At 40.1% G+C, this 16765-nt stretch overlaps 2 protein-coding genes across 6 annotated transcripts in view; one reads left to right on the top strand and one right to left on the bottom strand.

The window, feature by feature from the left end:
- Positions 1 to 2552, top strand: part of LOC119799124 (periphilin-1-like) — a 41644-nt gene extending 39092 nt beyond the window's left edge. For all 3 annotated transcript variants that reach the window (XM_038308899.1, XM_038308898.1, XM_038308900.1), the window contains one exon: positions 2148 to 2552. In XM_038308899.1, the coding sequence (XP_038164827.1) occupies positions 2148 to 2342 (195 nt within the window). In that variant the 3' untranslated portion in view covers positions 2343 to 2552. The remainder of the gene's footprint in view (positions 1 to 2147) is intronic.
- Positions 2553 to 2896: 344 nt separating this feature from the next.
- The window catches only part of prickle1a (prickle homolog 1a), a 29220-nt gene continuing 15351 nt past the window's right edge, over positions 2897 to 16765 (bottom strand). For all 3 annotated transcript variants that reach the window (XM_038308895.1, XM_038308897.1, XM_038308896.1), the window contains 7 exons: positions 12787 to 12987; positions 8867 to 8980; positions 7428 to 7565; positions 5576 to 5779; positions 5300 to 5486; positions 4368 to 5228; positions 2897 to 4287 (listed from right to left, as the gene is read on the bottom strand). In XM_038308895.1, coding sequence (XP_038164823.1) covers positions 3440 to 4287; positions 4368 to 5228; positions 5300 to 5486; positions 5576 to 5779; positions 7428 to 7565; positions 8867 to 8980; positions 12787 to 12975 — 2541 coding nt within the window. In that variant the 5' untranslated portion in view covers positions 12976 to 12987 and the 3' untranslated portion in view covers positions 2897 to 3439. The remainder of the gene's footprint in view (positions 4288 to 4367; positions 5229 to 5299; positions 5487 to 5575; positions 5780 to 7427; positions 7566 to 8866; positions 8981 to 12786; positions 12988 to 16765) is intronic.

Below are 16765 nucleotides of genomic sequence, written 5' to 3'. Positions count from 1 at the left end.
GCCCTAAACCTTTTTTCAGCTTCAGTAAAGGGCCTCACTTTCTTTCCTAAGGCGATAAAGATGTTGTGAGCCTGCACCTGGAACTCTGTATAAAGAACTTAACAACCATTTTGGGTTAGCAGTAAAATCTGAGGGGGATGTGAAAAGAATTGTGCAAAAGAATGCTGCAAACAGACTCTGACACCTTGTGCTCCATTTCTTATTGGGCAGACATGCCTTTAAAAAGGCTGATGTACTCTCATTCACACATCTGTTTCATGAAATACTTCCACAAAGCAGACCTGGGTTCATTAGGGTCGTGGTAAGATGTGAGGCGGTTCACTGAATCTAAACAGCTGTGTGGCAGAGGCACTCGCTTTTTTTTTTGGTCTATGCTTCTTTTCTTTAATGCAGCTGTCATCCTTTGTGCCATAACAAGTTTACAAGTTATTTTGCTCTGTGCATCATGGGGATAATCTTATTTTTTTAGATTTCTTTGCATCTAATTAATATTGTTATTAAAAGACTATGACTTTGTATGGAAATGTATTTATTCCACTCTCCTTGCCAACATCTAAAGGTCTTGTCTATCCATTGCATTTACCCCACAATGTGGTGTCATCCGTTTTTCATCTGTTTACCATTCAACAATACAATGAACCCACCATCCGTCCTTCCTTCCGTCCATCCATGCATCCTCTTACATGTTTAAAGATTTACTGAGAAGTCTGGATCATTTTATTTACGTTTTTAAAACTTAAAAACATACAGGAGTCTTGCATTTGATGTACCTCCATGGCTCATTTTGCAAAATCTTAAAAATCTGGTCGCAATTCCAATAGACTGTAACAGGATTGATGTCAGCACCATTTCTATCTAAAATATATGTACATTAAAACTTAATGAATATATATCGTGCATATTAAATAGTAATTACCAAGTTTTGGATGGAAGAAGCTTGTTTTAGAACATATCCCTGTTGACTTCCTAATGTGCCTCGTCCACTCTAAGACTGACATTTTTGGATGCATTTGGAAGCCCTTTTTGGATTATGCTGAAGGACTAGGGATGGAACGGTTTATGAAAACCGTCCGAACCGTTCGGTTCGACTGTCTCGGTTCGGTTTGCGTGTGTTGCGTTCGGTTCATGCGCTGCTCCTTTTTCTCATAGGTAAAGCGTGTACACTCCAGAGCAGAAGGTGGCGCTACCCGACCAAAGCCAACCACTAGTAGTAAACAAGAAGAAGAAACGAAGCAGCGTAGCCGGGTGTAGCAGAAAAAAAATCAGTTGTTGTGGAGAATTTTGTGGGTATGGCGAGTGGGAAAGAACAGGAGTTGGAAGACGCGCCAGCAGCACTTTATAGGTCTGCTGTATGGGACCACTTTGCATTTAGAGTGACCTACGATGACGGCAGAAAGAAAGTTGTGGATAAAATTGCCACAGTATGCAGGCATTGTGCAACACGTTTTGTTTATGCTAACAGTAACACGACCAACATGCCAGGCTAACCCCGAAATCCTACATACACCGTCAGCGCTCCGCCCCGCTGCGCACCAGACCGCCTGCACAAAGCAAAGCCTACAGCCTCCGCTGTGGCTCCCGTCCGCTCCGCTCTGAGTTCCTTGAAGATCGTAGAGGGCATGCGCCAGATGATTAAATTCAAAGCAGCAAAACATGCGGAAATGATCCAGGGTAAAAATAATTACAATCCATTAATTTTTTTGGATTTTCTCATTAATTTTTATGGGATTTCGGTGTAACAATCAACATATACCGAACCGAACCGAAAACCGTGACCACGAAACCGTGAACCGAACCGTGGATTTTGTGAACCGTTCCACCCCTATGAAGGACATGTGTCTACTATTCTGTCACAGGCATTCATAAATGTTTTGATGTGGACTATATCATGATCGAAGTATGCACGCCCCCTTTTTTATTTTTATCTTTTTTTGTCTCCTTTGGACTGCACTGCTGAGCTTTTGTTCTGTTCTTTGTTATGTTTTGTTGTTATGAAACCAAAAATTAATAAAGATATCTTTAAAAAAAAATAGTAATTACCAAATAGTTTAAGTGTAATGTTATATATTTTTACCCTAAGAACATGATATTTTTCTTAATGACTTTGTGAGTGCTAACATTATTATTATTTTTTTTTTTATGTGCAGCAATACAGGCAGGACTGTGAGACGTTCCGTACAGTGGTGAAGATGCTGATAGACAAGGAGCCCTCTTTGGATGGTATGCTGCAAGCTCCGCTGGACAAGAACCTGTTGGAGATCCGACAGCACTGCCTAGATGCAATTAAGAGCTTTGTGATGGAGCTGGATGAGATATTGGAGCAGCCTGAAGCAACAGCCTGATATTTTGATGGCAGACTGCTAAAGTGATGTGATGTCACTTGGACTTGAGCTGAAAATCTGTGGACTAAAAAATTAAATTTTTTATTGTATTTCACATGTTCTGTTCAATGTATTTCCATAGCAGGAGGGATGGGATGGAATTTTTAAAGGATTAATTAATGTTGTTACAGTAAGGTACACACAGTATTAAATAAAAACAACTCAACATAGGAAAAAAAATAGTTTTAACCAAATTATATGTATAGCTTTGAACTTTTACTTGCTTTTATAATTGTGTTGTCAGAACTACTAAAGGTTATAGCAGAACATTTCAATGGGATAATATAAAGAATTTGGTTATTTTCTTGGTCATTTGCAAACGTAAGTAACTCCAACCTTAATTAGGCTATAGTTAAATCGCTGTTTATGCTGAGACCATGTTTTAGTGTTTAAAAACATGTCTTATCCTGGAAACTCTTTTTTTCTTTTTTACAGTTTCATATTTTAGCTTTTGAAATAAACGTCCATTTTTTTTCTTTACAGCATTAGATTGAATATATATATTTCACAACAAGGAAGTTATTACATAGATATTTTATTATTGTTACTAATTATGGCCTTATTTCCCTGTTTGTACATTTATACAGAATACATAGGTTACAATACAATGAAACAATTAGTACACTCCTCAGTGAAGCAGTGTAATACACACAGTGCTTTTTTTATCTTGGCACACAAGCCTGGAAGCAACACATCTGAAGATTCACAGGCTACTAAATAAATCCACATTAAATGGTCCTCAACCAACTGCCAGTAGTTTGGGATCTATGCCATTTTGTCACAAAGACCATTAATTGTTATCGCCTTTTCAATTCAGCAGTTTATATATCACAACAGCATTTTAAATAAGCACTGTTTAGATTGTGTGTTATAAATATGTATCAGAATAAAACACTTTACTGATAGTTGTAATGACACAGATGTATAGTGTGCAACACAACTACCTTGACAAACTGAGTGCTGTAAGGCATTAAATAGCAAGCAAATTGCTGTTGTACTTTAAATGGTTAATGAAATAAAGAAATTTAAGTGGCAGCATTACAAAAGCTAAGCAAAGCCTATGAAATAATACAGTTTTTGCTTTTACGTCCTTTTTTCTTTTTGGACTTGGTCCACTGGTTGTAAGGAGGAGAGGACTTGCCTGCAACTTGGCTGGCTAAATCATCAGTGTAATAATGTCTGTGAGGTCTTGCCTGAGGTATAGGCTGTCCCAGAAAAAAACCTTCTTCGTCTGAGTCAGAGGAGGAAGAGGAACACGTAGAGCACCAGTCATCATCATCATCACCACCATATAATCCCAAAAACCTTCCCGTAGCTGGGCCCGGTAGTCTGTAATCCGACATGGCAGCTGAATTGGGGTGACCGTGGAAGACTTGGTGCCCCTTTGGTCCGAATGAATTGCCTCTATGGTCGCTCTTGTAGCACATGGGTGCTCTCTCCTTTGGGAGAAGATTAAGGGCATTGTCAGACCGTGACTTGCGACTGCGACGCCTCCTGTGGTGGTGATTATGTCGACCAGATTGTAGGTTGTGCCCCTGGTCATCAAAGTGATACACTCTCCTGCGAGTTCGTTCACTCATAGGGGGCTGACGCAATGGGAGGTCGCCATAATGGCCATTGTCCACCACATCATCAGAGAACTTGACCTGCTGGGGCCTAGATTGCGAGCGTGCCCTCCTCAAGGCAGGGACATGAGGTTTGGGCCTTTCCTGTAAGGGGACTTCTGTCACTTCTGGTACATGTTCATCCTCAAGACTTTTTAAGGAATTTGTACTTCTATGTAACATTGACGAGTTGAGGGTTCCCATATTGCTGGTTTTGTCACAGTCCTCTGCATCATAGTCATGAAGAGCCTGGAGGGAGTACACCTTAGGCCTTGCTTTATAATCACCACACACTGAAGCACCTGGAGAGGAGACAAACAATTACAAATGGTTTAGAGATGAAGACAAGACTGTCAAGAAATGTTCTTTTGCGTCTGCTCACCAGTGATGTTGGAGAGAGCGAGAGACTCCTTTGAGTCCCGGACACTTTGCTCTTTTTTCTTGAACTCCGTTGTAATGCACTCCAAAGAGTTAGTGTACCACTGCGGCTCCTCTCCAGGCAAACCACCTCCGGCACTCTGATCCAGTTCCAGCTCTTGGATTTTTCTGCTGCTTGCTGGTCCCGGATGGCTACCATATGCAGAGTCCCCCAACCCGTCCTGTGATTGTGTCCGGTACATGTCAGCCTGGTATGTCTTATTGACCAAGCCTCCCCTCTCTGCTCTTCCACTGCTGCCAGTTTTGGATGACTCCTGCTTTGATTTGACATCTGCTATCCAGAAATCTGTAGGTCTAGAGTCACAAGTTTGCTGAAAAATCCCATGTTCCCCAAACTTTAATAACAGCTGTGTCATGTAGTCTTCATGTTCAGCCCACTCCTCTTCTTGGTCTTCTGGTACCTCTGCCTCCTCTCCACGCTCCCGCCACAAATGCTCATCTGATAAGCTCATGTGAGCCATCTTGGTCAAGGTGTCCTCTGCATTTTCACTAATGCCGGGGAACTTATAGTTGACAGAGGGCGAGAAGAGGAGTGACTGTCTGCACTGGTCGGCTGAGCGACTACTTTTGCCCAACCTAACGCTGCAGCGGGATTCGCGTGAGCGTGCTGATTGGAAGGCAGAGTCAGAGGAGTCAGAAGCATGCACGTCTTCCCCAAGAGCACAGGCCTTAGAGCAGTAAATGTGGCCCTGGTGTGGCAGGAAAGGACACCCAATGAGAGAGCTCTTACACTGGCCACAGCTGAAGCAGTTTTCACTAGCATGCCAGTGGAGTCCATCGTAGGTCATCTGAGCATGATCAACACCTGCAGAAAAGAAAACGTTAATGAGGGCAAACTAGGAATTTGAGTCTTTAACTCAATAAGGGTTTTCCTACCAATATGTTCGCCACAAGCTTCACAATATTCTGCATAGAGGGACTCAAAGCAACCACAGCAGTAGGGTCTGCCGTCCTTCATGATGTAACGCTGCCCTCCAAGAATGATCTCACATTCAAAGCAGGAGAAGTGCTTCATGTGCCAGTGGCGACCCTCTGCCTCCGTGCATTCATCAGCAAAGATGATCTGTGTTAAACAGAAAACAAAAATGTATTTAGACTCAACATTATAAAGTGCTGTAGTCACGTTTTACTGTGTTTCCTATGTGGTTTTACCTCGTCACAGGCCGAGCAGCGTGGTTTGAGCAGTTCAGCATGGTGCCTTCCACAGTGGATCTTTCCATCATGGTAAAAGTAGATCAAATCCACCAGAAGTTCATTGCATGTTGAGCAGACAAAGCATGCTGGGTGCCAGCACACCCCAGGACTCGCCCTGGAGGCAAACACTGCCATTTCCCCACCGTTAATGTTGTCACCACACTGAAATCAAAGGAGTAACAGGCTGAGTTTAAAATGCAGAATTACATATTAATTGTATTTTGAAAGTAATAAAACTTTATTGTACTTAATTTTGCTTTATTTTCCACTTAATTTAATCTGCTTTATCTGAACGTGTGCAGAGCTTAGAGGCAGTGACTGAAAGAGTTTCTCGTTTAAGTTTTTGACATAACGAATGACATTATTTAACAAAGTTAGTGCACATGGAAGCTATCTGATGCAAAAAGAACACATTGTAAAAGTAAATTAAAATTGGTGTTTATATCTAACACATTTAACATTTTAGTTGTTTTAAAATGTAATGCTAAGGATTTGTACCACTTCAAACTTCCATTTATGTAGATCATTTGGAAAGTAATTCCATTCAAGACCAATTTTCCATTAATCCCAAGAGGAAATGTAATTACTCGTGCTTCTGGTACTAAGTGCTGATAATTTACCAGTACCTAACAATAAAAATCCAGATTATACCTGTATGTTTTAAGTTTCAGATCTTTGTTTTTTTTCAGTTTTAGATTAATAATGAAAATGATGAGCATATTAAAATAAAATCTGCTATAACTAAAGAAATTGTGTGAGATTAATTTTGGGGCTTGTTAAAAACAGAATGTCCCATTTAAACGTACCCACATTTTGTCACATTACAACCACAAGCTACAAAAATAGTATAGGCACTAATTGGATTTCATTTAAAAGATCAACACAAAGTTGCACATAACTGAAATGTAATGAAAAGGATATAATTATGTAAAAACCTTTTTTTCCCCAAACAATACTTTAAAAGTGTGGCGTGCTTTTGCATTTAGCCCCCCTTCTTTCAGTAGCCCTAAAAATATCCATGCAATCCAGGTATTTACTTGGAGGTTTATTAGAGAACAAATAGCTTGAAGATTAAATTAGACATATTTTGGAGTTTTTAAAAATACCTCAGTAATGTTTAATACTTTGAAAAATGGGGAGCAGGGGTCTAAAACTCCAGCCCTCGAGTGCTGGTATCATCCTGCGCTTAGATGCATCTGTACTTCAACATACCTGACTTCATCATAACCGCACTGGCAAAGCTCTGCGGAGCTACATGCAAGTAGGGTTGTTAAGCCATTTGATTTATGTGTATGGAATGAGAAAAATCTAAAAAAATGCTGGACATCTGCCCTCAAGGATTTAAGTTTTAGCTCTTCCTCTTAAATTCCAGACCTACATTAAAGGAAGAATCTATTGGAGAAACTTCTGAATTGCTTTTAACACTCTCATCCAGTCTGGGTTTAAGCCATTTTGAAAAGTACAGGCAGAAATCTTACATATACCCCTAAACAATATGATACAGTTTCAGCAAAACATGGATTTACAAAGTGCTAACTCTGGAGGGCTTAATGCAAATGCACATCGCAGTATTTTTAAAAACATGTATCATTTTCTTTCAAATAATGATGCATTGTCTTTTTGTAGGCCTATTATATGTAATCTCAACAGAATACATAAATACTTTTGGTTGAATTGTGAAACTATTTAAGAAATGTAAAGGTTTTACTAGATGAAATTGGATAAATATTGATGAGTATGAATTATGATTTCGGACAGAATTTTATTTCTTAACTGCAACCTGATATAATGAATGATGTGTACAACTCACATGCTCACAAATGCTGTTTTGAAGATTGCGGGGTGTCAGTTTGACGGCTCCTCTTCCCAGTGCTTCTTTTTTCCTCTGGAGGCTGAACATCTGCAACTCCTTCTTCTCTTCCTCACTGAGTGTGTGACAGTAACGAATCTGGAAAAGGAGGTAAAACATTATGAATAATAAAACCATTTGATGCATTAGGCTCCGCACAACATTTGTCACATTCGCTCCTTCTTAGTGTCTTGCTTTGGATAAGCAAATCTATTATTGAGTTTTGTGTAATAGGAATGCTGACAACTGATCAAATTTATGAACCTAGGGAAGTTTCTGAAAGGAAAGATAGAGGACCAGAGCGTGCAGAACAACTGCAACTCTTGACCCCGGGCTGCCCTTCCTACACCCCACAACAGATCTCCACCCACTGCTCCTGTTTGAGAAGCTATTTTTTTTTTTTTTTTTTACAATGGGCCGTTTTGATGTCCCTCAAAGCCCTAACAAGAGGGAAAGCAGACGTTTACACAAACAAGGCCTGTGTTAAGAGTGGATTCAAGAGGATAGAAAACAAAGGAAGAGAGACAGCCAAGTTGAGCCATGGTGCCACTGTGGTGGTGGCATCACATAAAGTCTCTTTCAACCCGCAGCTCTCTCTCCCGCTGAGCACTCCTCGTAAAAACCACTGCTATGACAGGAATCCTGCTGGTGGGGGCTTCCAGCAAATATCATAAAGTCATCAAGTCAAACGTCACATTGTGCCCATACAACCCATCTTTAAGAAACCTGAACAAATTCCCCTGGTGCAATGTCATGCTGTTACTAAGGGCTTACATTTGTCCAATGTAACGGAGGTAGTAAGAGTTCAAGATCACCGTAATTAATAAAAATTGGACTACCTGCCAGAATGAGCTGTGCTGTTCTTTGAAACAGTATATTCTAGGGTTGTCACGATACTAAACTTTTCAACTCGATACCGATACTAAGTAAAATATTCGATACTCGATACCCTTTTCGATACCACAAGAATAAAAACAAAGACTCTAAAATTCAACAGAAATATTTTCATTACTAAAAAAATACAAGAAATAAATAATAAAACAATAAGAATAATATTTGAGGTTGTATGTTGTGCACAATATTAAGTAAGCTTGATAAAAAACAACATTAAAATGATGTGTTCCTTCCTTGGCTATGTTTTGCAGACAGCAATGACGCTAGCCAAACCAGTTAAACAAAAATAATTCTCAGCAGCTGCACCTGTTACAGAAAAAAGTCTGAAACTGAAAAATGCACAGAATTATTCAATCACAGTGTTCAGAAAGTGCATTTTCCACTATTCTGCACTTTAGATGGCTGTATCGATACTTTTGAAAATGAGTATTGTATCCGGATACAACTTTTCAGTATCGATACTTTTTTGAGTATCGATACTTTTGACAACCCTAGTATATTCTCACCTCATTGTCATGTGGTGGAAGTTGGTAGAGGAGTTGCTTGATTCTGAACTTCTCCCCTGGACTGTTTACATATGGGACCTTATCCTCAGGTAGACAAGAGAAATATAACTGCACCTGAAAACAAATCAATACAAAGAGTTAACCAACGGTTCTGAAACATTTCTGCTTCCTGCCAATAAAACAAACTTTAAAGATAGACATGAACCTAACTACTGATTTATTGTAAGCATAGCAAATGAGTCAAAATAGGTAAACAGCTTATGAACCTTAACTTTGTTTTATTTTAAATTTTTAAGTACAATTCATGTATTGTCTTTTTCTGATGATGACTTAAGTATCAAATTTTATTAATAAATATAAAATATAAACTTAAATTAATTTAAAGGTATTAATAAATACAGCTTTAAACAAACAATGCAACATTCTGTTAGGAGTAATATTTAGGTAATGGTTTAGACTTTAGACTTTAGATTAAACTTTATTTTCCCCTTGGGATTACTCCCTGAAGGAAATTCTGGTTTAAGATGATTACATGAATACATGCTACTCTGACCAAATTCTTGTAAATCTACTATAACTATTCTCACATAGGCACAGAAGACTGCTTAAAAAATCACTACAGCTTCTAATTCCTTCAATTGCAGAATTATTCTAGTAAAATGTGTAACTACAGAACAGTCGTCCTTGGAAAGAGCCCTCATCCTATCATATAATTTTCTGAAAGCTGTTAGATTATAAATGTTTTGCGTCAAAGGGCAACAATAGGATCAGGATTAAACATTTTAAAAACTGACTGCAATTTAAACGTTTTATTGGACTAGTCACAGTAATATAACATTGTATCTCTTTAGCAAGGTCCTGTTTTTAATAATATTATTTTCCCCAAGAAAGTAAAGAACAAGGGTAATGATATTGTCTCGAGTGTTGATGATTATTTTGTCCCACTTAGTCCCATCATCTCATTCACATCTGGGCACAGACACTAAAGGCACTACCCATGTTGGAGGTTCTTGGTCCTCGGCTCTTTCCGAAAACCTGTAATTAAAGTACCTAGGTCAACAGCAAGAGCACTATTCAGGGTAGGAAAGGAGCTCTGGACACCTGTGACAAATCCAGAGAGCTTTCGGCCTTTTGGACGTACATCAAGCTCTTTTATTCATAAAATAGAAAGTAAATAATTGGTCACAAAAGTTTAAATAAAAAAATATATATATATATATATATTAAAAAAAATTCTCACTGTACACTATGAGTAGATAGGTGAGAATTATTTTTCAAAGCAGATATGAAACATCCCCAGGGTGTTACAAACTGAAGTAATGTTTGTATAAAAAAGCCAACGGACAATCATACCCCCCCAAAAAAAGAAAAACAAAAATCTAGGTAAAGGGACAAAAAAATCTAAAAGAGAAAGATGTGGGATAGCTTTATATAACATGTTTGAAAAATTAAACCTTAGGAAATCTTACTTTAGAGTGACACCTGATATAGTCATTGGTATACATGATACCAGTGGAGCTATCACAGCCTTCATAAGCGACACCAACCACAACAGGTCAGCAGGTCGGATTGGTTTAACAGTTACATTTTCCAATAATAAGCTTGCCTCTATAGGCGCAGGACAAAGGAAGTCCCTCATGGTGAGATGCTGACCCTCACCGTTGGCCAATGAAATCCAAACTTTATGAGTGAGGGGCTATCACTATCAGCCAGATAAAGAGGGGGGCGGTGCCTGTTTTGTGTGTGTTGGGACTTCCTGCAGCTTCGGGGCGTCTGGAGGTATGAAGCAGTTTACATTCACAACCACCCCCTGTTCCTTCTCAAACAGCAACACCATAAATTATGCACATCTTTATTCTACTATTACCCCTTATCCAGTACCCCTGGGGCTAGCGAACAGTCAGTTATCACCCAAGACCTATCTGTTTCTGCACTGTAGTGGTGACCCCTAATGCATTGCCCATTTAGACAATTGACTGCAGTAAAGGCATTACAGTTGACCTCTCATTCCCCAGTGTTAGGGGTCTCTTCTGCTGCATTCAGATGTTTCCTTGCACATCACCTGCCATTTACTACTTCCACGTCCAAGCTCAGTAAAATTCATTGGACACCATATTTTGAAGACTTTTTTTCCCCAAGTCTTGAAATAGATTCTTTGAATGGGTCAATTTTAACACATTTAGCAGTAGCTCTGCTTGTATGATTACGGTAGTTAAAAGGTCAACCTCTGCCCCTTTCTCAAACATCTAACAGAATTTTTTTCAAGATCACATTGTATCAATCTGAATCCATCTGTAGAATATTACTATCCTGCCACATAGTGTTTGGCATGTAAGTCAAAAGGGTTCAGTTTTGGTCTCAACTGAACAGAGCTGCTTCTCCTACATTTTTGCAGTTTCCCCACTCATGGCACTGAATTGGAATTCTTATGACCTTCTCTCAATGAGGTCTTTCATTTTCACACTGTTTCATAAATGCCAGTTTTGAGCACCGTTAAACTGACAATGGTCTTATCAGATTCTTCATTCCCTCCAGAGTAACCATCCACACTTCCTCTCTGATTGATCCTCTTCATGGTTGGCCCTTTGATTTCTGTGGACAATTCTGCTGGTAGTTTTTTTGTTTTCACTTGACAGAATTATTGTTTTATTATCTTATTGGGCAACGGTGGCTAAGGAGGAATGGTTTGACACTTTATCTACCTTGCCTTCTCTTGGTGGTGAGAAGGCCTGCCAGCACCAGTTGTATGGCAGCCTCACTTTATTCTGCCACAGGGTAGCTGTGGCTACAATTGTAGTTTGCTACCATCAGCGTGTGAATTACTGTATGTAGTTTAAAGGGCTGTGTATAGTCCTGCAGCAGTGTGCCGCAGTTAGCTTGTCGCAGGTATGATGCAGATATTTTGGATTTATGCCCAATTTTGAAGCGTTGTCAGCGCAATTTTATTCCACGCCACAACGCAAGACGGACAATCACAAACTAGCTAGGATTGTGGGTGTCCATGTGTCTGTTTGACGAGCTTGTTGGCAGTCTACAACCCCCCATCCAACGGCGGACGACACACAGTTCACTCGTGAGTGTCCCCGAAAGACTGGCAGTGGAGCTGTGTGTTTTGGCTTCGGATGCAAACCAAAAGACCGTCGCACGTAGCTACAAACTAGCGTCCTTTACGGTGTCTGGGATAGTGTCCGATGTGCCAGGGGTTGTGGACGGCACTACAGCCAGAGCTTCTACCATTAGGTACCAAAGAGGAAATATGCATAGTGTAGAGCGGATGTAGAATTGACTAATCAGAGATCTCCTGTCTCTCCTCCCTTGATGCTCTCTGGTGCATTTCAGTGGTCACCTACAATTTCAGGGGAGTGCACGAGCGTGTCTGCGGATGGGGGGTGGACATACTTGCATGAAATGCTACACTGGTTTCTGAGCATAAACCAGACTTTAAGCTATTCAAGGTCCTCAGGACTTGATAAAGCTCTATATAGGTGTATGCCATTTACTTGTGTTAGTGACATAATATCCTAATATTATACAATATGGTTTGTAGCTGTAAAGTGACAAATATAAAAGAGTATAAGGGGCAGGAATATATATTTTAATTTTGGTTAGGGTATGTCTCAAAAAGAGTTAAGCAGGTTTTATCCAAAAATGCTGCCCATCCCATAGGCAATGTACCTCTGAGAGTTAATGTGTTATCTGCAAAGTGTGCTGAATACCATTTATCTAGGGCAGTTAAATGGGCTATAATAGAGTTAGAATCGGGTCAGGGCTCTTTTTTTTACCATCAGGAGGATAGATTATTAACTGGGAAGGAGGTGATTTGATAAGTAACATAATAGACATCACATCTTCGGGGAGTGTCCTTATTTTTAACACTTCTACCAAAAATAATCATCCCCTAGTGGCCATTTTCTTCTTACCTGTTCAGGTCGAAGGCCAGGTGGCACCCAGGCATACTCCTCCAGAGCACAGCCAGAGTCATCATCAGACGTCGAGCTGCGCTGAAAGCCAGAAGTTAGCTTGCTGACTTTTTGGTCCATCATACAGTCCCTTTGGTGCGTCCCACAATGGAGGTGGAGGACTGGTCCCACTGCACTCGGCAAGCTCATCAGACTATGTCACTGAAACGACATGGAAATGAAAGAAGATTTAGAGGTTAGAGGTTGAAAATACTGCACTTGTGTCACTGGTTCCTTTCAGCTGTATATTAACGGGCTGAATCACACTCGTTGAGACTATAATCAGGGTCACAGCTTTCCCTCAAAAGCCCATTATAGTATCTGAGGCAGCTTTTCTTGGCAAACTTCGACCAGTGAGTCTGACTTCATAAAGACAGTCATACAGATAACTACACCCTCCGACAGCTATTGTGGTGGAAGCCCAACATGTGCTGCTCTTATGTGTCTTTGTAGATGTATAAACCATTAGGAATTTCCCAAACCCTCATGAGTTAATTGTCAATCTCATCAAAGTAACAATAAGAGTGGTACCCTAGTTAAATAACACTAAAATGAAACAGAACACTGTAAAAAAGCCTCAACCAATCTTAGGTTTACCGTCACCAAAAATCACATGCACCATTAGATTTTAACTCTTTGATTTTAAACCAAAAGTGTTGGATTGTTTGAGTGAGAATCGGTTAAAACAATAAAAGCAGATGCTATATGCCATGGGCGGGTTTAATTAGCTTTGATAATGGCATAGATAAAGGCCTGTCAGAGAGGAAACAAGACCGACAGCAGGCTTCTAACATTTTTTTCTAAAGGAAATGAACACAGGAGACAGTATATATATATCTCACAATCTTCCTATGTAAAACATATAAAACATGTAACTTGTTTTGGATAAAAAGGTCATGTAAAATTCAATAAAATTGAAACATTGTTTTAGATTTTCACATCACTTTATCATTGCTGGGAGTATCCATGTAATGGTAAAATTAAGATGACTTAAAGGTTCATAAAACAACATTTGCATAAATTACCATAACCTTTTTTAAACTGGAGGTTTTTAAACACAGTGCTGCTGGTCTAAAACTGGCTGTTAGCTTTAGCCTCTTGGTCTAGCTAATTTGAGTTAGTACTAACTGAAGGCCTAGAAAGAGTTATATAGGGAAGATAAAGGTTTCCTATAACCTTTTGACATATTCTAAGAAATTTAGCGTACACCATCAAAGTCTCTTATCACTGAATTAGTTTAGGTTGGAATGGGCCACTGGTTCACCATGTTGATTTTATACATAACTCTGTTTCTACATCACTCATTCTTCAGATCCCATAAGGGCCCACCACATGGGATCTGAAACTGGCCTGATCAGTTTAGTCTGAGGTCTGAATAAACACCAGTTTGGCCTGAAAGAAGGTCCACCATATGGGAAATGTCCACAAGCCTGCTTCTGTCCCTTCATCTCCCTTTTTTTTTCTTTGACCTGTTTGTTTTCCAACCTGCTGCAGTGAGTGTCTGATCATTCTTCTTATCTTTGACTTAAACAAAGCTATGCCAGACGGGTGAAGTAGCTGGGAAGAGGGGGGTTGGAGTCGATTGATGCAAACAATACCCTACCAGGCATAGAAAAAGAACAAGATGAACCATTGATGCTAACTGACCAGCTGTGTTTTGTTTTTTCACTGCTAGGCAAAGCCTAATGAATAAATTCACTAAAGGATGTGTATCTTTAATATTGCACAAAGAGTTAAAGGGATAGTTCGGTATTTTTGACATGAATCTGTATGGCATGCCCATCACCAGTGGCATGCAATCACACTGACTTACCCCTGGCAGCGTCCTGTGAGCAGAGTTATCGTCCAGTTTTGGTCAAGCCGAAAGTAGTCCGGCAGGTTTTTAGGACCAGCGAAATAAAACTTTTCTCTTCCCAAAACATTATGTGTTCAAAAGAGTGATATTTTTGCATCCCAAAAACATTGTAGTGGAAAAAGTCACACGTCGTTATCAATTGGTCCTATTTTCTCTCTGTTCGTATCAGTGCGCGCCGTCATTCAGACAGCGAGCTCAACAACAGCCAGATGCATGTCTCCCTCCGCCTAGCTCCTAGCTGGGCGGACCAGCTAGGCGGAGGGAGACATGCATCTGGCTGTTGTTGAGCTCGCTGTCTGAATGACGGCGCGCACTGATACGAACAGAGAGAAAATAGGACCAATTGATAACGACGTGTGACTTTTTCCACTACAATGTTTTTGGGATGCAAAAATATCACTCTTTTGAACACATAATGTTTTGGGAAGAGAAAAGTTTTATTTCGCTGGTCCTAAAAACCTGCCGGACTACTTTCGGCTTGACCAAAACTGGACGATAACTCTGCTCACAGGACGCTGCCAGGGGTAAGTCAGTGTGATTGCATGCCACTGGTGATGGGGATGCCATACAGATTCATGTCAAAAATACCGAACTATCCCTTTAATGTGCAGAAACTGACTTTATAATCTGCTCACAAGCAGCAGCGATAAATAAAACAAAAATATACATTTAATGCTTTTTAGCGCTGACAGTTCTCCATATTGTACATCGGTTTACAGTTTGGGGCACCATTTTATCAGGACAGCTTCACGATTCCAAAAAAGAAGTCATTTTTTTATTTACCATTTGCATCCTCTTGTACAGAAAGAAAAACCTGTGCCTATAGGTTATAATTTCCAAAGGCTTATTGCCAACTAATGCTAAAAGACAGTATACCCATCCCCGAGTATACCCTGAACATAGCATACTTAAGATCTTTTGGAGGTTATACATGGCTCATTGTTAGTCAAACCTTTAAGAACTGAGTAAACAAGGCTTTAATGAGTGTGTGTCCAGTTGTGGTCATTTCTCACAGGTTGAGGGTTTCTCGCTGAGATCAAATGGGAGTTCAAACCAGGATCCAGCAAGCTGGTTTTTACTCCACATCCCCCTCCAACACCTAACCTCCTGTGGCTTTCCAGGGCACAGAGGGCCACAGAGACAGCTGAGAAAATCAGGCGCACTCAAGCGCAACCTTTGAATGCAGTTTGAGGGCCTACTAATCTGTGCTCTCTTGCCAAGTGTGATATATCTATATCTCCGGCTCCTTCTTGAAGAGGGATTGCACAAATAGATGCAGATGTGCAGACACACAGAAACAGGCTGTGATGAGTCGGAACAGTCCTGACAGTAACTGCCCATTTAGATCAGCTTATCTTCTTCAAGGACAAGGTGGTGACGGTGGCTTCAGTGCTATCTGATTCCCTTTTAGCTCCAAGTATGATGGATGATAGGTGTATTAGGTTGGGAGGATTTTGTCATAACATGTCCTGATAAAATTTATCTGATGCCCTCAACAATAGCACCTTTGTTAATAAAACTATTGTTTTAGTGTCTGGTTTCTTTTTTGTATGTAAAGTATGTAAAATTACCTGTCTTCCACTGAAAGAGGTCAAGAAATAAGACCCTATTGTTCATATTGCATCTATTGACTTGCAAATGAGACAAAAAAACCTGCAAAAATGTGGTTCTGCGTGAGAGCAGCTTGAGTTTCCCTATGAAACACATCTAACAGCAGCATGGCTCTGTCTGTCTGTTTACTGACTATCAGTGAGGATTGTTCACACAGCCGGAACATTTTCAAATCCTTTTTTCTAAGCTCACCACTTCTCCTCTTATTTTAATTTTTCTTTAAGATGTCCTCCAGCTCATTTCTTCTGACTTTACCCGTAACACTTCCTTTCCATCATCAATAAGGGAAGCACTGAGCCAGCTAGCTTTCAGAGACTTTCGCTGACTCATCACCTGTTGAGGCCTTTCAGAGTTTTGCACCAAACAAGGGATCCATGGTTTGCGATTGTACTTTTTTTGAATTCCCTTACATTGGCCTGTGTCCCCCACTCCCTGCCCTCCTCCTCACACTTTCCTGACCCCCTGCAGTCCTCA

Source organism: Cyprinodon tularosa, unplaced genomic scaffold, assembly GCF_016077235.1.
Source record: "Cyprinodon tularosa strain WSP-4 unplaced genomic scaffold, ASM1607723v1 ctg65, whole genome shotgun sequence".
Classification (NCBI taxonomy): Eukaryota; Metazoa; Chordata; class Actinopteri; order Cyprinodontiformes; family Cyprinodontidae; genus Cyprinodon; species Cyprinodon tularosa.
The sequence above is the reverse complement of the archived record's forward strand: the minus strand, read 5'-3'. Positions and strand labels throughout refer to the sequence as shown.